The sequence below is a fragment of the Loxodonta africana genome, chromosome 9 (assembly GCF_030014295.1).
Source record: "Loxodonta africana isolate mLoxAfr1 chromosome 9, mLoxAfr1.hap2, whole genome shotgun sequence".
Taxonomy (NCBI): Eukaryota; Metazoa; Chordata; class Mammalia; order Proboscidea; family Elephantidae; genus Loxodonta; species Loxodonta africana.
The window spans coordinates 9,967,185-9,989,247 of record NC_087350.1 but is presented as its reverse complement, the minus strand read 5'-3'; the positions used below and the strand labels follow the sequence as shown (position 1 = coordinate 9,989,247).

The 22,063-nt window shown below is 41.9% G+C and overlaps 1 protein-coding gene across 1 annotated transcript in view; it reads right to left on the bottom strand.

Moving 5' to 3' along the window:
* Positions 1–20,259, bottom strand: part of LOC100664503 (contactin-associated protein-like 3) — a 361,706-nt gene extending 341,447 nt beyond the window's left edge. The window contains exon 1 of the mRNA XM_064291046.1: positions 19,938–20,259. Within this exon, the coding sequence (XP_064147116.1) occupies positions 19,938–20,022 (85 nt within the window). The 5' untranslated portion in view covers positions 20,023–20,259. The remainder of the gene's footprint in view (positions 1–19,937) is intronic.
* Positions 20,260–22,063: the final 1,804 nt, after the last annotated feature.

Genomic DNA, 22,063 nt, shown 5'->3' with positions numbered 1-22,063 from the left:
AGACTAAGGGGACACAACAGCCCAGGAGCAAGGACTAGAAGGCAGGAGGGGACAGGAAAGCTGGTAATAAGGAACCCAAAGTCAAGAAAGAAGAGTACTGACATGTGGTGGGGTTGTTAACCAATATCATAAAACAATGCGTACTAACTGTTTAATGAGAAACTAGTTTGTTCTGTAAACCTTCATCTAAAGTACAATTTTAAAAAAAGACAAACATGCTATAGACTACATGATTCATTTCGCTGTTATACCAAGAATGCTTTATGTTGTAATTCCACTCATACTGACACAATAGTAGATAAAAGTACGCTTATTTTTCTTCTTCGTTCCTCTCAAATAAAATGTACTATGTATCCTCTTGCCACAAAATAAGTTCAACGGTATTTAAGTGAAAGTTTACAAATCAAGTCAGTCTATCATACAAAAATTTATATATGCCTTGCTACATACTCCTAGTTGCTCTCCTCCTAATGAGACAGCACACTCCACTCTCTATTTTGTGTCCATTCAGCCAGCTTCTGATCCTCTCTGCCCTCTCATCTCCCCTCCTGACAGGAGATGTCCACATACTCTCATGTGTCTACTTGATCCAAGAAGCTCACTCCTCACCAGTATCATTTTCTATCCCATAGTCCAGTCCAATCCCTGTCTGAAGAGTTGGCTTTGGGAATGATTCCTGTCTTGGAGTAACAGAAGGTCTGGGGACCATGACCTCTGTGGTCATTCTAGTTCCAGCCAGACCATTAAGTCTCATCTTTTTATGAGAATTTGAGGTCTGCATCCCACTGCTCTCCTGCTCCCTCAGGGGTTCTCAGTTGTGTTCCCTGTCAGGGCAGTCATCGGTTGGAGCTGGGCACCATCTAGTTCTTCTGGTCTCAGGCTGATACAGTCTCTGGCTTATGTGGCCCTTTCTGTCTCTTAGGCTCATAATTACCATGTGTCTTTGGTATTATTCTTCATTCCCCTTTGCTCCAGGGGGGTTGAGATCAATTGATGCATCTTAGATGGAACAGTATTTTCTTTTTAAAAATAAATCTGTTCAGGCAGATTTGAGCAAATTAGTTGTTGGAAAGAGAAAATATGAATATTGTGGAAATATAAAATGCGAAAATCCACAAAATTTCCATAAAGGCATTCAGGTTTTCCAGGGGCCCACAGGTTTGAAGAAAGATGCCTGTCACAAAAGGCCATCAAATCTACTAGATAAAACATGTGCTGGCCGCCTTTCTTTTTGGTTGAATTGTAGGGATTTTGATCACTACAGAGATCAAGGGCTGCACAGAAAGTAAAAGATAAGGCAATTAGATGTAGACTTTTGGGAACATTGTTTTATCGTTGGTATTTATACACTAAATTATAAAGATCTGTCTCTCGTAAGTTTTCTAGGAGCTGAATTTCCCAATTGTTCAATTAAGGAGCCTGGCGAAAGTTCTCTGAATGGTTTTGAACAAGGCAGTGACAGGTGGGCTGAAAGGAAAGCCAACAGGAGCAATTCAAGAGATAGAGCTAAACCGAATCTTTCAGAATCCAACAGTCCTGCTCACTCCCCAAGGACTGGCACTCACGTTTGCATATACATCTGGACTAGATGGCATACCCAGTGATGGAAGCATGCTCTTCCTGGAGACTAACACTCTTCAACAGTCATGAATGTGGAATATCTGTTTTGATGTCCATGAGACAGAACCCCCACAGTGCTCTGTTCTTTATATGGCTTCCTCCCAGACAGTGTTGTACTGCAGAGTTGTTTCCTTTGCTGGGCTCCCCACGCCCTCAGCTTTGCATCTGAATCCTGCTTTGCTTGGAGGTTATATGTAAACCTGCATTGTATGATTAAGTATGTTGCTGAGGTGACTTTTATGAACTCCCCACTCGTAAACCCCTTTAAAAGTAACTGACCTACCCACCCTTGGCGAGCAGTCTTGGCAGCAGTAGGCTCTGACTGACTCCATTTTCTTGTACAATGATAGAAAGGTGGCTTTTTGTTCTCCCACCTCGGTCTCTTGTTTATAGACCAGTATGAGTCATGCCAAGTAAGAACCTGGGGCTCCCACCTGGTAACATCCAGTTGCTAAATTCCCTAGAAGACTTTAGGAAAGCAGCCAGATTACAACAAGTATATGGTTCAGGCCTTAATTACATATGCTATTTCCTCCTGGAAACCCTGGTGGCGTAGTGGTTAAGTGCTATGGCTGCCAACCAAAGGGTCGGCAGTTTGAATCCGCCAGGTGCTCCTTGGAAACTCTATGGGGCAGGTCTACTCTGTCCTATAGGGTCGCTATGAGTCGGAATCGACTTGACGGCACTGGGTATTTTCTCCCAGGCTTCGGTATTAAGGTGCATATTGCCTTGACAAAGACATCTGGGGAATAAGCCTGAGGGATTTCAGTACTTACAGAAGTATGATATTACAAAAAGTTAAAACACATCAACACACAGTAAAAGTTTATGATTCTGTACCGTAGGTTTCTTTATATACATATACAGAAAAACCAAACCCACTGCTGTCCTGTCAATTCCAACTCATAGCAGCCCTATAGGACAGAGTAAAACTGCCGCATAGAGTTTCCAAGGAGCGCTTGGCAGATTCAAACTGCCAACCTTTTGGTTAGCAGCCATAGCACTTAACCACTACGCCACCAGAGTTTCCTCCATACAAATACATACACATATATATTTTTTTTTTTAATTGTGCTTTTGGTGAAAGTTTACAGAGCAAATTAATTTCTCATTAAACAAAATTCATACACACATTGTTTTGTGATATTGGTTCCCAACCCCAAGACATGTCAACACTCTCCCCTTCTTGACCTTAGCTTCCCCATTTCCATTCATCCAGCTTTCCTGTCCTCTCCTGCCTTCTCGTCCTTGTCCCTGGGCTGGTGTGCCCATTTAATCTCATATAGGTGTTACTGTTTGTTTTATAAACAAGTTGCTGTCAAGTCGATTCCTTTGGCTGAAAGGTGAGTCTCAGGAGTAACCTCAGTACTGACTTAAAAGGTGTCCGGGGGGACATACTCTTGGGGTTCTCCAGTCTCTGTGAAGCCAGCAAGTCTGGTCTTTTTTTTGTGTGTGAGTTTGAATTTTGTTCTACGTTTGTCGCCAGCACTGTCCGAGCCCCTCTACTGTGATCTCTGTCAGAGCAGTTGGTGGTTTCACCTTAATATTCTTCTTTTGTAGCCTTGTCTTAATAGCACATCATTAATGATAACATTTTAGATACTGGGAATACCCAGTACAAATATTTTTCATTTAAATATTGTTTATTTTGTTATTTTACCCAGGGTCACTAACCAAGGCAACATTTCTGGTGTTATTCTTGAGGTCAATAGCAACATTAATAATGGTGAAAATTCACTGATAATTTATGTTCCAGGGACTATTTACATGTATTAATTAATGTAATCTTTATAACCACTCTACGGGGAGGTTACTACTTTTACCTATAGTTTTAGAGATGAGAAAACTGAGACACAGAGGTTACACAAGTCACACAGGTGGCCTTAAGCTGTGGAACCAAAATCCAACCCAGACATTTGCTTGCATCCACTAAACTCTACTGCCTATAAGAAAGCATGGTTTATTCTGTTAGTACATTCTGTTGAATCACATAGCTTTACCCTGGGTGGCACAAACGGTTAAGCACTGGAATACTAACCAACAGGTTGGCAGCTCACACCCACCCAGAGGTGCCTCAGAAATAAGGCCTGGCAATCTGCTTCAGAAAGGTCACAGCCTTGAAAACCCTATGGAGCAGTTCTACTCTGCACACATGGGGCCAATGGCAACTAGTAACACAACAACACAGGCCGCAAGCCAACAACAGTTCCTGTTTGCAAGAATACTGCTGGAATCATCTTCATTTACATACCTCCACTGTGCCCCTTCTATGCACTTCTGACAATAAAATTAGAAACAAGCTTCATCTGGAAATGGGGATACTCACTAAGGGAGAGCATGGCAAGTCATCATGCCCTTTTTATTACAATATTTCACAAATGTTGTGTTGGTCTGGTTTTGAAATCATGGCTAAAAACCTCTCAATTCTCTTTTGCAGGGAGTTAGCTAAGCCCACACCCCACCATTTCCCCATCAGTTTCTAATTCCTGGGCTGCTCAGTTAGGCATCAGAGGCCCCCAGATTTCCAACACCCCAGGAGGCCTCTTTGTCCTTGGGTCTATGGAATTACCCAAAATACCAATCCATACAAGTCCACAAAACCTAACTAACCCACCCACTTGCCATGTATAAGCCGTCTCCTACAACTCCAGCTTGCTGTTACCCTGTCGCTGGGTGCAGTCCCTCGTGTGGTCCCTTCTGTAGACTTCACTTGCTTGGAGATTTAAGTAACAATGAGTCTGCCTTTCATCTTCTGCCATCTACAAGAAACTGTAATCATAACTAATGTCATATGATTATAAAACATATAGGTAATCATAAAAATTCTCAAAGATAAAAGCAGGTTTTGCTAGCAACAACGACGGGCCATGAACAGACTCAGAACTCCCCCTGTCCAAGCCAGAAGGGTCAGGTCTGCAAGCACAGAAGGAAACAAAGTCCCCAGCTCCCAGGTCCAGAGGCAGCTGTGACCCGAGTGAAAGTAGCCTCCTAAGTATCAGGGAGAGGTCCAGACTCAGCTGTCTCCTCCACCCACCCAGGCGCACTGGCCATCCCATCCCCCGCAGTCTCTGCCTGCCATGCACTCTCCATTCTAACTCTGAGTCCCCACCACCTAGTTCTCATCAGGCCCTCCCCAGCTGGATGAGATGCAGCCTCTAGCATCAACCAGATACTACAAACCAGGGCTTCCGGGGAATTCCAGTTATGCAGTCCTCTCAGGCATCCATGTTACCCGGTAGGCCTTGAGCCAGCTCTGACTCATGGTGGCCCCATGTGTGCCAAAGCAGAAATGTGCTCTACAGGGTTTTCAATGGCTGATTTTTCAGAAGTAGATCACCAGGCCTTTCTTCCAAGGTGCCTCTGGCTGGACTCGAACCTCCAACCTTTTGGTTAGCAGCTGAGCATGTTAATCATTTCAGCCACCAAGAGTCTCACCCTGATTACAGACCTGAATATAGAGCATGGCTCAGATCAGACTTGTGTTCTCAGTTGTTGTTAGTTACCATCAAGTCAGTTCCTACTCATGGCAACCCCATGTGTGCAGAACAGAACGGCTCCATAGGGTTTTCAAGGCTATGACCTTTCAGAAGCAAATCGCCAGTCATGTCTTCCCGAGACACCTCTGAGTGGATTCCAATTGCCAACCTTGTGGCTAGTAGTTGAACACTTTACTGTTCACGCAACCCGGGGACTCCTAAAAGAAAAAACCCAATCCTATTGTAGAGTCGATTCTGACTCATGGCAACCCCATTTATTACAGAGTAGAATTGCTCAATAGGGTTTTCTTGGCTGTATTCTTTATGGAAGCAGATGGCCAGGCCTTCTTCCATGGTGCTGCTAGATGGGTTTGAACTGCCAACTGTAGGTTAGTGCTCAAACGGTTTTTGCCACCCAGGGGCCTAGTATCCGCCTAACCCACTCCACAGCTGTTGAGTCGCTAGATACAGTAATTTTGTCTAATAGCACCTGCCTGGAGGCCTCCTCTATGCTGCTCTTTGGTCCATGGTAGTTTCCCTGCCACCTGAAGGTTTTCAGGCCTCCCTTAGGGGCTCCAGGCAACTTTGGTAACATGGGTCCTGCCTGTGGCCAGAAATGATGTTATATGCATTTTGCTACTGAAAGAAAATGAAATATTCAAAACCAGCCAATGATCCTTTCCAGGGATAAGTGGCTCACCAGTTGGAGGTCCCAGTTTTCAGATCACACGTGAAAATTTACTTTGACTAGGCTACTCACAAAATGTTTATAACACTCACATGGAGATCTTCTGTGTCTTCCATATTCTTTCAAAATGGTATATTCTAAATATGTAAATTTTTTCATTTATTTGATAAATAGTTGCTGAATGCCATAAACTGGGCACTGTGGGGACAGAAACACAGTGCTGTTTTCAGGAAGTTTAAAACTGAACAGGGGCAGCAGACATGTCTGTTACATGAAGCTGTTAAGAGTCTAAAAACTAGTGCTTTCTATAATACCGTTTTTTCAATAGATGTTAAACTAATTGTCTAAATAGATGGTGAACTTTGTTTTCTTATCAAGGTGATGCAGTCAGAGCACCTTCTCAAAGATCCAACACCCAGACCCATTGCCATCAAGTCGATTCCGACTCATAATGACCCCAAAGGACAGAATAAAACTGCCCCATATGGTTTCCAAGGAGCACCTGGTGGATTCAAACTGCCAACCTTTTGGTTAGCAGCTGTAGCTCTTAACCACTACACCACCAGGGTTTCCAAAAACCCATTGCTGCCGAGTTGATTCTGAGTCATAGTGACCCTAGAGGACAGAGTAGAACTGCCCCTATAGGGTTTTCAAGGAGCACCTGGTGGATTTGAACTGCCATCCTTTCAGTTAGCAGCCAAGCTCCTAACCACTGCACCACCAGGGTTTGGTCTTTCTCAAAGATAAGCCACATCAATCCCTGGGTCTGTCCCTGATCAGTTAGAAGACCAGACCATCCTCTCACAGTTGTTGGGCAAGAATGGTCACGCAACACACTGAGTCAAGGAAAGCCAGATCTGAAGATTTTGCTGGATGTTTGTTCGTTGTGGTGTGCCATCCAGTCCATTCCGACTCGTAGGGACTTTATATTACAGAGTAAAACTGTCCCAATAGGGTTTCCTAAGCTGTAATTCTTATGGGAGCAGACTGCTAGGTCCTTTCGACCGCAGAGTGGCCAGTGGGTTTGAATCCCTGACTTTTGGTTAGCGGCCAAGCGCTTAACCTCTCCACTACCATGGCTCCTTGGACGTTTTAAGGAAAGTGAATCAGTCATGTTTTTACTTGCTCAACAAATATATTTTGAGAGCCCAGTGTCTTCCAGCATCTCCCCTATGCCCTAGGGATAAAAAACCAGTGGCCATCAAGCCAGTTCTGACTCATGGTGACCCCGTGTGTTTCACAGTAGAACTGTGCTCCATAGGGTTTTCAATGGCTGTGATCTTTCAGAAGTAGACCACCAGGGCTTTTTTTCTGAGGCACCTCTGGGTGTATTTGAACCACCAGACCCAGGTTCAATTCCAGGCCAATGCACCTCAAGTGCGTAAACACCCATCTGTCAGTGGAGGCTTTGTGTTGCTGTGACACTGAAGAGGTTTCAAAAGAGCTTCCAGGCTAAGACAGGCTAGGAAGAAAGGCCAAAATCAGCCAATGAAAATCCTGTGGATCACAGTGGTCAGAGCCCATTGTGCATGGGTCGCCATGAGTTTGGGGCAGAATGGATGGCAGCTAACAAAAATGACAAAGAGTTCACAATGGATCATTTGACTTTCTCTAATTTAGGAGTCCCGGGGTGGCACAAATGGTTAAGCACTTGACTACCAACAGTAAAGGTTGGTGGATCAAACCCACTCAGAGGCTCCTCAAAAAGGAAAGGCACAGTGGTCTGCTTCCAGAAGGTCACAGCCTTGAAAACCCTGAGGGGTGATTCCACTCTGCCACACGCGGGGGTGCCATGCGCTGGAATCAACTCGAATGCAACTGGTTTGGTTTTAACTGGTTGTTGTTGTTATTAGGTGACACACTCTAAACACTGTCACTGCATCGTGTTCTGTGTCTGACATTTTTTTCAGAAATTTTCCTTATGACTTTAAGAAAGCAAATAATAATTTGGCATTTGCTCTCTTTAAGTCTCTTAATGTATTTTAAACTCCATTCAACGTATCCTCCTTCCCCATTTTTTTAAGTTCTAGCAATGATGGCACATTTCACTCTACTGAAAAGGGTGTGCTTTGAAACGTCAAGGCTCACAAGGCTTTTCTTATCAGAACTTCCACAAAGCAACGCAATTTTGTGAAGCAGCCTAAGATCACAGACACAGCGTACCTCGCCTGCCCAACGACATGACCCGCACCGTTTGTTGTTTTTTCTTTTTATGTTGTATTACTTTCTGTAGAACAATTTTCTAAACATTCAAAACACACCACACATAAAGCTAGATGACAAATTTTTAACTTTGAAAATCTCCAAATATTTGGGCAGACATCTAGAGAAATGTATTATTTTTCTTAAATCCGCCAAATCTGTGAGGCCAAAAGTCGACAGAGCTTAAAATATGTTCTTCCAGAATAGAGGTTTTGATTAAAATGAAGTTCTTTCAGGTGTATCAAATGATTGAATTATTTGCTAATGCTAATTGTGTTTATTTGTATCTATAGGTCTTTCAACCAAACTCCGTGCAGTCGTTCCTCATTTTAGGGCTATTCAAAAAAGACCAGCACTCAGGGCTCAGAAGCAGGTAATCATAGCAGGTCCCTGATGTCTGAATACTAATACCATAGAGCCCAAAGCACCGTGGGCATGTGAAAAGACAATAGTTTCAACTAGATCAGGACAGATGTCTTTACATTTCTTAATTGCTCATAAGCTTATCAGAAATCTAAACTGGAGAATATCCTCCATCTTGTTCAGTGGCAAATATGAAATAATCAATTCCACCTAACTGGATTTCAGCCTAATCCAATATATGCTATGCTTATAATTATTGGTTTTTAATACCTCATCAGTACTCTCTACTCAAAATCTCCCACCTCCGATACACTCACACATAGACATACAGGGATAACTTTGCCACTTATTCCATCAACATACTACTCCTGAAACAGTGTATTTAATTTAACTTTATCAAGTGCTCTGACTGCCTGATGATTTATAGGTTTTAAAATAAAAACTAATCACTATCTTTAAATACTGCAGGGAGGACCAGATTTAAGGTCTCAAGGCAGCAGGTCACTCCCATATTATAATATGAACAATAGTTTCACCGCTTGACCAAGGCTCCAGGGAAGCCCTCTAATGGGTCTTGAACACAAGTAACGGGTTGATACTGAAAAGCGCTAGACCACAGAGTTCATGTGTCTACCCAAAGTTGTCTAGCTGTGACAGATTCCACATACCAGTAACTTTCACCCATGCACTTGCTCCCACAGTACACGACATTAAAAGAAAGAACTGATGTTAAAAATTCCTTCTCCGCTGGCTCCAACCACTAGGTCAGGTGATGGAACTACAAATGATACATAGGTACAAGGCACATCTTAATATAATTAGGGACGCATATGCATTTAAATATGACACACTGTTTATAATACTATTGTTGTTAGCTGTACAACAACAGAGGAAAACACTTTCTGGTCCTGCCCCATCTCGACAAGTTGGTATGCTAGAATGCACTGTTGCAGCCATTGTACACTGCCTTCCAACCTAGGGGGCTTGTCTTTCAGCACTGTATTGGACAACATCCTGTGATTCATAGGGTTTTCACAGGCTTAGTTTTGGAAATAGAGCACCAGACCTTCATAATCTGTCTTAATCTGGAAGCTCTGCTAAAACCTGTCCACCGTGGGTGACCATGCTTGTATCTGAAATACTGCGGCATAGCTTCCTGCATCACAGCAAGAGTCAAGCCACCACAGTATGACAAACTGACAGACAGGTGGTTTATATCACACCACCACCACCAGTTGCCACGGAGCCAACTCTGAATCATGATGACACCGTGTGTGCCAGAGTGGAACTCTGCTCCATAGGGTTTTTAATGGCTGATTTTTCAGAAGTAGATCACCAGGCCCTTCTTCTGAGGTGCCTCTGGGTAGACTCAAACCACCAACTTTTGAGTTAAAAGCTGAGTGTGTTAAGCATTTGCACCACCCAGGGGCTCATATGTGTGTGTGTATACGTGTGTGTATATGTATATATATGTGTGGGAGGTATGCATACATATGTGTGTGGGTATATATGTGTGTGTGTGTGTGTATGTGTGTGTATACACGTGTATATGCATATGTGTGTGTGGGTATATGTGTGTGCATGTGTGTATATATATGTGGGTATGTGTATACATATGTGTATATGTATATAAAATAACATATATATGCACGTAAAATATACATATATAAACTAAAACAAAACCCATTGCTGTCAAGTCAATTCCAACTCGTAGCGGCCCGATAGGGACAGAGTAGAACTGTCCCGTTGGGTTTCCAAGGAGTGGCTGGTGAATTCAAACCACCAACCTTTTTGGTTAGCAGCCAAGCTCTTAACCACTGCACCACGATGGCTCCACATGTATATGTACATATATATATATTTTTGTAATAATTGAATATCCCCTAAAATAATATACAAAAGGAGTCCTGGTGGCGCAAAGGTTAATTGCTCAGCAGTCCCCAGATTATGGACGAGTTTTGTTCCTAAATAGAATTTGTACATAAGTCATAACAGGTATGGTTCATATCTAATGTCATTTAGTATATAGAGCATTTTACTATGCATAAAAAATATGAAACACACCCAGATACACTAAAACATCTTTAACATAATAATATAGTAATAATAATGCTTGGTGTGCATCACCAACTAGTGTCTGTTTGTTACTATGAACCACTGCATGAACCTCAAGTTTTAAATATAACAGGCTTCATGGGGCTTGGTTCATAACTACGAGTTGTATGCAAGTCAGATGTTCGTAATACAGTCTTTATGAGTATCTCATTCTGAAGTACTATGGAGTAAGAATTTAATAAAAGCCATAGCCCAAATAAGAAATATTACACATTTTTTCCTTTGTGATTTACGACATTGGAAGGAGGTTTTGTTTTCTGTGTTTTGCTTTACTACTCTATTAAATGAGGATGTATTTAAGTAATAACTATGTAGTTTTCTAATTTTAAACTCCTTAAAATGTCAAATGTTCTATACTTCAATTATTTTCCAAATTAGCACACTGAAAATACCCATCATTTCGAACCTAAGGAGGGTATTTTTATTTCTACTGTAAACCAGGTTCCCTGTTTTATTATCAAAGAGTTAAGTTTCCCATGAGCCAGAAATGAAATTTACTGTAAAACAACAGCCAAATGAAGCACTTATTATACGATGCACTGGGGACACCTGCCAGATAAGTGCAACATTTATGTTAAAGTATGATTTTCAGAAAATCAAAAACAGGACTCTTACACAAAGTAGAACAAATACATGCCAAATATTTATAAACTCATTAATAAGCGATCTAGTAAAAGGACATTTGAGCATTCTGAGGAACTGGATTTTGAAGGCATTTATAAAAGATTGTTTGAATGAGAATGCTGAATTACATAAAAACTGATTAATGTCCCACACAGCAATAAAACCTTTGTGGTTATCTTTTGGGAATCTGTGGATGGTGCAAGTGATCAACATGACTGGCTGTTAACTGAAAGGTTAAAGGTTCAAGTCCACTCAGAGACGCCTCAGAAGAAAGGCCTGGTGGCCTGCTTCCCAAAATCAGCCACTGAGAACCCTACGGAGCACAGTTCTATCCTGACACTCACACAGTCACCGTGAATCCACTCACAGACGCTTGTAGATACCTTTTGTAGCTCAGAAAAGTATCATCAATTTAACACGTAAAATGTCAGCGTCTGAACTCTAATCAAACAGCAAATGACCAACTCAAACATGAGTGCATTCTTGTAAGTAATTAAGCAATCACTGGCTAGGCCTATCAAACCATGGCCCTGGATACCGTTGAAAGATCACACCGTATCCTCTTTTGTTGTATTTACAAGCTGCGTATAATTTTTTTGAACATTTGAGTCGTTTAAAGTATAAAATTCTATGCTGTAGAATTCAAACTTGGAAAAATAAGTACAGTGTCTATATTTTGAAGAAGGATCTTATATTCAGCTTAATACCTTTCAGGAGTATGCAGAAATATATAATGAAGTTTATAAAAAGTTATTCAGTACAAGGCAACAGATGCCTTAAGCAATCAAAAGGTCATAGAGCACGCACGTGACAGGTAGAAGTGGGAAAGCCTCTTACTGAAGATCAAAATCTGCTATCTGAATCACCATCCACATGACTAACCCTCTAGAAGTCACTCTCAGAAGCATTTTATGTTGAAATCAAGCCTTAAACCTTTCTTAAAAAAAAATAAGTGGGGAGGGAGATCCAAAAGTTAATTTCATCTCTGTTATTCAGAAATCTGGAGTTACAAGTAAACCTTTGATCTATTACTGCTATTGTTTAAGCTTTTTTACACTTTCACATTCAAACTCTGATTTTGACTTAAAGAGAAAAATTCAGCTTGAAATTTGTTCAGTTAATTAAGATTTTTCTGCCAGTGAACATATCCTTTACAAAGTACTTTTAAAAGTCCCCCCCCCCCCCATCAACTCTGACATCCCAGATAAAGAGGCAGATTTCCCTGGAGCCTTCAGCCCTCTCCCTGGGAGGCTCTTTCAGGCCTGAGAGGATCACAAGCCATGTGTCCCCATGGTCATTTTGTTTTCTTTTGTCTCCCAAAATCTGGACGCTTCAGACCCAGCAAAGCCTGGCTCTGCCCTTAGCACACATTCTGTACTGAGTAAAAGAGCTCCTTAGAATTTTAAAAAGCAAAGATGTCACTTTGATAACTGTTATAGATTGAACTATGTCCCCCCAAAATGTGTATCAGCTTGGCTAGGCCAGGATTCCCACTTTTGTGTGGATGTTCACGATTTTGTGATCCGATGTGATCCTCCTGTGTGTTGTAAATCCTAACCCCTATGATGTTAATAAGGCAGGACTAGAGACAGTTATTAATGAGGCAGGACTCAATCTACAGGATTAGGTTGTACCTTGAGTCGATCTCTTTTTAGATATAAAAGAGAGAAACGAGCTGAAAAGAGTGGGACCCCATACCATCAAGACAGCAGCACCAGGAGCGGAGTGTGATCTTTGGACCCTGGGTCCCTGCACCAAGAAGCTCATAGACCAGGGGAAGACTGATGGCAAGGACCTCCCCCCAGAGCCAACAGAGAGAGAAAGCTCTCCCCTGGCGCTGGTGACCTGAATTCAGACTTCTAACCTCCTAAACTGTGCAAGAGTAAATTTCTGTTTGTTAAAGTCATCCACTTGTGGTATTCCTTGGTTATAGCAGCACTAGATGACTAAAACAAGGACAAAGGGGCACCTGACCCAAGCCATGGTCTTTTCAGTTGCCTCATACGCTTGCAAAAGCTGGACAATGAAAACTGTAGACAGAAGAATTAATACATTCAAACTGTGGCACTGGGGAAGAATACTGAATATACTGTGAACTGCCAGATAAACAAACAAAGCAGTCTTAGAAGAAATACAACCAGAATGCTCCTTAGAAGCGAGGATGGCAAACTTCAGCTCCCTTACTTTGGAGGAGTCATCAGGAAAGACCAATCCGTAGAAAAGGACATCTTGGTTGGTAAAGCAGAGGGTCAGAGAAAACAAAGGAAATCCTCAGTGAGATGGGCTGACACAACAGCACAACAATGGGCTCAAATACTGACTGTGAAGACGATGCGCTCCCTGTGAGTTGGAGCGGACTTACCGGCAACCAGTAGCAGTCACGTGGGCTACCCAAACTTTTGTCTATACATAAAGGTAGTTCAGAGAAAACGTTTTTGTTTTCTCTAAGTGTCCCAAAACTACCCAACCCTCATGTTTCTAGGAAGTATATTCAAATACTATAAATAAGGGTATTTTTCCTAGGAGGAGCGCTGAAGCTGAAGTTTCATCTGCCTCCAGGGAAATGTGCCTCTTTGTATGGAATGAAAGAGTTTTTATAATTTGTTGAAAGCTCTTTAAAAGTCCAACCTCAAGTGCTACTGAAACATCTCGATATTCTGTGATCATTTTCCCTAACGCGCTTCACTCATCAATAAACGGGTTCTGTTATGTATACCTTCCGGTCGCTTTCAAATTGAAGCGGGCAGAGGGTTATTTACCATCCCATAATGGCTGTTTTTCAGAAAAGTCTACTCTTGTTACATTTTGTTTTACAACACCTCACCATGACCGGTTGAGTCCTCACGTTTCCTCTCTTCTCCGGGCAGGAGACCGAGGCGCAAGCGCACCAACGCCAAATTCACCCGCTAGAGACCTTCCTGTGGTTGCACTGGCGAGCCATCGCCATTTTTTTAGGGCTGTGCGCAGTATTTTTTAAAACCTTGCGCAAAAGCTTATTCACAAAAATTATGCGGACTGTGCACGCACGGCAGGACTGAAGACCCACCCCTCACTGTTCGTGAATATGTATGTCACTCCCTATATAAGGAGCAAACCTGCCTTAGTTCAGGGAGCTGGCAGTCTTACGTCCTGAGACCCTGCCTATCTCCCAGCTTACAAACTGTGGGTAAACCTTTGTGTTCTCCCAACCTGCGTCTGGCTGACTTCAATTTGCTAGTCTGCTGGGCAAGAACCTATTAGTTGTCGGCATCCGATTCTGTAATGTTCTTAAAACATGTGTGTAAGTTACTATCATGTATGCTTCTATAATGCTTTTTACATTGTTATGATGTTTTTATAATGCTTTTAAGCACTTAGGTCTCTTAATATGAAATCAGAAATAGAAAATTTCTGGACTTCGAAGTATAAACATATTTCCATAGTATTCTCCAGCCCTTAACTACAGGTCATTAGAAAGTTGTTCTAAGTTTGAAAATGAGATAATGGAAGTACAGGATGTAGTTTGTAAATAACTTCCCTAAACTGGGCTGGGCACCTGCACTCTGTGATAACAGACTGTAACGTTAATCAAATCTCTGAAAATTAACAAAACATAAACACGTCATTAAAAAATCCCCATAATTTTTAATCAACTTGGCCTTGAAACATGTAGTAAACAAGAATATAAATATGTCATACAACAATTCCCTAATTGGCAATAATGCGTAATAGCAAAACATAAATAGGTCATACAACAATTCTTCAACTGGCAGTAAAACATACCAATTATAGTTGAACGTGACAGCACACAGGGTACAGAAACTCGTGGATTTCTGCTCATTTTCAGAGAAGACAGAAGCAAATGGTCTCTCCGATTCTCTAAAGACTGGATAAGCCTGCTAAGACACTGCTTGCTACAGGGACCTCCGACCCTAGCTGCAGGGGACCGCCTCTGATTTCAAGCCGTGGTCAAGTCTCCTCCCCAAGACCACTGGCTAAAGGTAAAAGCCTGAAGGCTAAAGATTTGGCTTCTAACATTTAAACTAACATTGTAGTTGTCACTTCTGATTCTCCAATGCTAAACGGACGTCCTGAGGTCTTACCCATGTGCCCTGTCATAACCACCTTGCAATAAACTAAGCGAGTTTATGCATGAAAAACTGAGCACTTCTTTATTTGTTCTTAAGATTAAACCCTTCAGGGCAGATTCCCTACTCACCGGCACCATGGCTTGTCCCCTTATGGGCTGTCCTTCCTTAACTAGGCTGATTAACTTGGAAGGCTGAATTCTTTCTAGACAAAAATTAAACATGCTATGGGCACAAAGGAAATCTCAACCAGTCAAAACATCAGCAGGATTTTAATCCGTATTAGCCAATATGAAAATGTCTTTTTAGGTTATACTGAAACTCCTAGCACTCATGACATTCCTTGAGATTGAATGTACTCACCTGGCAATAAACAATGTTGACAACACCTAGCAAACAGTGACAAATAACCTATGTCTGCTGAAATGACATGGTTTCTGAAAAACAAAATCTTTGTGAAGAGACATATGTTAAAGACACTATCGGACATTGACTTCCAAAAGCTTGTGGTTTCACACTTACCAAAGTGTTATGGTCACTGCCTGCATTCTGTATGCATATATTTTTACACCAAATAATTAGGGTTAAATGTGTTGCCAGGTTAATAGAGTTTATGCATTAAAGTGCTTCACTGTTATATCACACTATGTATCTTATTTAAATTTTAAAAGGGTAACATTATATGACAATTTATGTTACAGGGTTGTATTAATGCGTTGTCACCAAATATGATCTAGAGTAGTGGTTAACACATATTGGGGTCAAAACTCCAATAAAGACAGGGTCCCAGTCTGATACAAATTCTCAAAGTACTAATAATGTTAATCACTTAGGTCAAGCTTTAGCTGTTATATGAAGATCAGGGGCTTGTTTCCCATACTGGCCAACGAAATAAGCTTAATCTGTACCCCCAAACATGGGCAAGGACTTCTGATAGGCAAGCTTCTGGAATTAGTGTGAAGTAGGGAGCCATCAATGGACAATGTCAAGTTCAGAATCACACCTAGAAGAGTAATTCAAAGTGTATGCCTTTCCAACGGTGGGTCAGAAATATACATAAAAAATAAACATATATGTGTGTATATATATATTCATTTGGCAATAAGAAGGGTAACTTTGGTAAGGGGTTGGAAATGAATGAAGCTTCTAGAGACAATTACAAGTGCTGAGATTTAACAGTGTAGGGATGAGTCAGTTATACCAGACACACTCATGAAGTTGAATCCTTGGATCTACAAGTGTCATCATTGTATCAAATAATCACCATCAACTACTGAAATTCCTATCAGATTCTTCAGTCCTTTTAGGGGTGGAGTATAGAAGCTATCAGCTATAGTCTGTACTTTACTTGTACCCACAACACTAACCCACTGCCGTCGAGCCGATCCCGACTCATAGCGACCCTATAGGACAGAGTAGAACTGCCCCACAGAGTTTCCAAGGAGCGCCTGGCGGATTCGAACTGCCGACCTCTTGGTTAGCAGCCATAGCACTTAACCACTACGCCACCACTACACCACCAGGGTTTCCAATACTTCCAATACTTATATAGAGAAAATAATTCAGCTGTAATTTAATTTCATTGTTTCATTCATAAGGGAGGGGTGGTGAACACTATTCCTCAGTGAAGTTCTATCCATGAGGTGGATTTACAACACTAATAAGCAAGCAAAATATTGACATTTTCTTATTCACTGGGATAATTACAAGGTAGAGAGCTATCCATTCCTCATTTGTGTGTCTATTGGAAGAAAGCGAAGGAACCAACAACTGCCTATACAGCAACTTCTAGAAAACTGAACCCTAATTTGGAATCTGTATTCAAACTTTCCTCTCGAGTTCCATTCAAGAGGATGGCTCCTCGTAACAGAAATCTCATCCTCAAAGAGTGTTAGAAGGTAGGTCGGGTAGCTGTTCATATTTTAAAAATATCTGGTCATGGGCCACATTTTGGAGGATACTGTCCATTCAATTTGTCTTCTCTTCAAAAAGATAAGGGAGAATGCAGAGCAAAAAAAAGAAATAGCACATGGCCTTGGTCATTTAGAAATACGTATCTCCTCTGTGCAGAATCCTCACGACTTTAAATTTCACACTGATTAAAAAGATTCATGTCAAAATGTGTTTAATCCCCGAGATATCAAATGCTTAAAGCAAGTCCTATTCCTTGAAAGACTGATTTATGACCAACTTCACACAGGCTGGCCTCCTAAATGGCTAATTTACTCCTGAGAACCAGCTGGAAATAGACTGAAAATGCACTTGGGTTCATTTGGGAAGAAGATCTTTACTTTAAAAAATAAAAATAATTACAGTTCTCATTAATTTCATGTTGGTGCTCAAGAATATTTTATTTTTGTTAGCTTTAAAGTCTTGTCTGAAAGGATTATTTGTGCTCTTAAAACACTTCTTAGGGAAAAAACAGCCATCAAAAAGTTTGAGCAATGCTGATTTCTTGCTCACACCAAAAATCTCATTCTGCTGGTAAACTCCTACAAGTTTCTCAAATGATGGGGTGGATACTAGAAAGACCTCTCTGCCATGACTTAGTAATGTTGTTGTGTGCCACCGAATCGATTCCAAGTCACAGTAACCCTATAGAACAGAGAAGAACTGCCTCCATTGGGTTTCCTAGGCTGAAATCTTTACCGGAGCAGATCGCTAAGTCTTTTCTCCTGCGGAGCAGCTGGTGGGTTTGAACTGCTGACCTCCTGGTTAGCAGCTGAGCACTTTAACCATTGCACCACTAGCGTTCCTTTGACTTAGTAATAACAGATTTCAAATACATGTTTGATATGCCTTGGTTACACATACACTAATGACTTCCCAAATATTCGGGAGTTAAAGAAAACTTGGTCCAAATCAGCCAATCTATACTATATGAGTTCTTTCATCATAACTTCAACTGCTCCAAATCATGCTACCAAGGTTAGATCACCGAGAAATTATCAAACACAACTGGTCCAGCCTCTTTGAACCTTTAGATTTACACTCATTTCAGTATTTATCTGACACTGAAGAACTATCAATATCCACCTTTGTCACGTGGTGATCAAAGACTCCAACTTTAGTATCTAAAGTGTCCTTGGCAAACCAAATTCACGTAGGTACTTTCATTTATTGAGTGTGTAATAAGAATACAAAGTACATCCTAAGTAAAAAGAGGCTGAAAAAAGTAAAACTATCATTGACACATAAGAGGTCGCCAGAGACCAGGACAGAGCTGCGTTCAGAGACACATTCAATTACAGCATGTATATTGTCTTCTACACAGAGCACCTCAGAGCACGTGACTCCCCTAAAAAGAATGCTCATTTTATACCTTATTGGATTTCAGGAAATTAAAAAAAAAAAAAAGGTTTTAAGAAAACCATTATCAAAACAACAAATCGTGCCAGCACAGTGTAATTACAACCTAGGAAAACAGGGAAGACGACATTCTTCTCTGCTTCTGTGACAGGAAATATTTTTGAAGCCACGTTTCTCCCAACAGTGACCTCCAGTGACTTATTTTATAATTGTACATCGGTGGTTATATGTTGAATTATTTTGTAATTCATTTACCCAAGCAACTCATTTAGTACGAGTCGTTTTTAATTTCTTAACAGAATGGCAAATGCTCTATTTCTAGGAGAGACTCACACAATACGGCATTAAGTGGGCTAACACTAAGGGACGACAGCACACGGACGGCCAGGCATCCGCATGAAACGGCTGGTGTGCCACCGCGACTTTATTTGTCACACTTTCCCATCTCCAAGACATCAGGGCAAACTTCCTGGTGATGGCAGGGTCGTGCCCCCAAGAGCTGAGTCTGAATACCCAGCAGCGAGGTCAATTTCGGAACTGCCAACTGGCACTTTCTTGAAATGCCCAAGCTTTTCCTCCTCCCTACAATCCGATTTTTCAAAAAATGTTTGGAAAGGAGAAAGAGACTTTCTTAAAATCTCTCAAGGAGAGAAAAGTCCCCTGATAACGACTTCAATATCTATAAACTTTAAAAAAAAAAAAAAAAATTTTTTTTAATGCACTGAAGCCCGCTGAACCAACCTGGCTAGTAGCATCTTTAGATCAGATTCATAGTGCCAATGCAGAACTGAAGGCTTAATAAACCCTCGCGGAGCCAACGAAAATCAGACGCAGAGTAAATCATCAAATGTGGGCACACCGACTTGAAAAAGAACAACTCTGGAAGTCATCTGAATGCCAGGTTATGTTTTCCCTTTAAGCAAAAGCCGTCTACCATGAGAGGGGTCTAATCTTCCCTGAAGATCCAAGGAGCACGGAGGTTTCGCCGAGCCTTGAGGCATTCTTAGGGTGGCCGCGGCGATTCCAGGGGGCGAACCGCAGCCCCAAGTACCCCTACTAATGCAGGCTAAGGCCGCCTATTTCCCTTTCTGAAACGGCTCCTACAAAGTGCATTTATCTTCAGAAGGAGTAAACGAACACACGGGCATGCTCTTCTCTGACTAACATGCTAATTTTAGGTTTTACTAGAATTTGGGCTTTCTCAAAGAATATGCAAAACCACAGCATAGGATTCAGCTCGCAGACAAAAAGTGACAACATGCCGTGTCTATTTGGGGCTTGACAAGAGGAAACAGTTGTAAACAAACCTATCTTAGCGTTGAGACTTTAAGATATTTTTTAATGCCCTTTCTTTTCCCGGAAATATGCCAGTAAATTCCGTTAAAAAATTCCGTTAGTAAATATTAATTCATAATAATAAAAAAAAAATCCGAAGTTTCCAATCTAAGTTGTAAATGACTCACGAATACTCACGAGTATTCTCCGCTATTACTACGCTCCAGTTCTGAGTAGACAAAAGAAAGAGCATCTTGAGAAGGGCTCCTGTGACAGAGTCCATGTTCACGGTCCTTGGGGCTCCCGGCCCCAAAACCCAACAGTCTCAGGCAGCCGCTCTGCGTTCGGGACTGTTGTTCCTCCCTTTCTCTTGGCGGATCATCTGCGCTCGCTTCGCTGCTCTCCTTCGCACACCCACGCACGCAGCCCTGACTCGGTGGGGGGAGTCTCACCTGCGGCCACACCTGCAAACCCCTCCGCCCACCCCGCTGCCTGCCGCAGCAACGCCTGGAGAGCAGTGCAGAGGCCGGGCTCCCAGCTGCGCTGGCGGGGGCACGCGGCGCGCTCCCGCGTGCCCTGGGTGCCCCTAGTGGTGGCAGCGGGAAGTGCGAGAAACCGCGACCCCACATCCCCCTACAACCTGTCTCCTTCCTGGTGGTGCCCAGCCGAGGTTGTTACCGCGCCGCCCGCCTCCCTCTGTGACATCTGCGTGTTTTCCACTTCCAACAGCAGAACAAGTCGATGGATTAAGAAAGCCAAGCATTATGACTGTAGGGTGCTTGCATATTTAGGAGGACACACTAGTAAAACCATGTCTTTTTTTTTTCTTTGAAAAGAAGTTCAGACAGAAATAATCAGGTTTGAAGAAAATATTTACATATAGTGAAAAATGGTTGTAAAGAAGAATAATTTTGTTCTCCTGGCTCATTTAATGATTCATACGAAAATCACCCCAATTCAGCTACAGCGTCAGCATTTTATTGTGTATAATCCCACTTGAAGCTTTCAGAGTTATGATCGGCAGATATTAAAAACCATAAACTGGCAATCTAGGGGTGAATTTTATTCCAAATATCGGCACAAAGTGACCTTATACGATGAATTGATTTATTGATGAATAAAAAGTTTTTTAGTAACCTTTATCTACTGTGAGAATATGGTATTACATTCCACTCAGATTCTCTAATAACAGTCCCAAAAAAGGACCTATTGAAATCTGGTTGACTATAGAGGATCGACAAAGAAGGCTTCACAGTAGAAAGAATCCACATGACCCTTGGAGAAAGAAATACCCGTTGCTGTCAAATCTGAGTAGAGCTCTGTCCCTGCCCCTTAGGGATTATAAGGAGCAACTAGTGGATTTGAACTGCCAACCTTTTGGTCAGCAGCCCTAGCTCTTAACCACTGTACCACCAGGCTCTGGGGAAAGAAGGGATTGGTGATTTTGAAAACCTAGGGAGTAAAGTGCCTGTAAGCGGCCTCCCTGTTTCCTGACAAGGCTAAGAACAAACGTAGATGAAGGAATTAGGAGCACAGCAGCACAGAGCTCAATACTCTGCTAAGACTGTGGCCTAACTCTTGGCCAGTGTGCTGAGCCTATGGGAACAGAACTCCAAGCATTCTTGAACCACCCAGAGTGATCAGAATTTGAAAGGAACTGTAACCTTTAGTTCAGACACATTTCCCTGAAAACAAGGCAGAAAAGGCATTTTTTGTTTTTGTTTTTTAATTCTTATTTTACGGGTAAGAAAGAAAGAAATGAAGAGTTTAAGTAGCTTACTCTATGGGGCAGTTCTACTCTGTCCTATAGGATCGCTATAGGGTCACAATGAGTTGGAATTGACTTGACGGCAACGGGTTTGGTTTTACGGGTTTACCAACGTCACAGAGTTAGCAGCTAGAAGTCCTGAGGATTTGACCAAAATTTAGAGCTTCTGACCCCAACTTTACAGCTCTCCATTCTTATTCACGGCCTCTTTGGAATCTGGATGCCCCCCACTCACCACCAGCAGCCACGAGTCATGGTGGAAATGCTGGCACCAAAGCTTGAAGGGTGCAAAGGGAACCATGGAAAAACCGCCACAGGTGATAGGCAAACCTCACTCACTCATCAGACGTTTCCTGAGTGCCTGCTATGTGTCGCTGGGCCTGAATATTTATTTCTTAATTGTTTAAAACCAATAAACCAGTTGTAACCAAATTGATTCCAACTCATGGAGACCCCAGCTGTGTCAGAACGGAACTGTGCTCCATAGGGCTCTCCGTGGCTGATATTTTTAGAATTAGATCACCTTGCCTTTCTTTTGAGGCATCTGTGGGTGGAC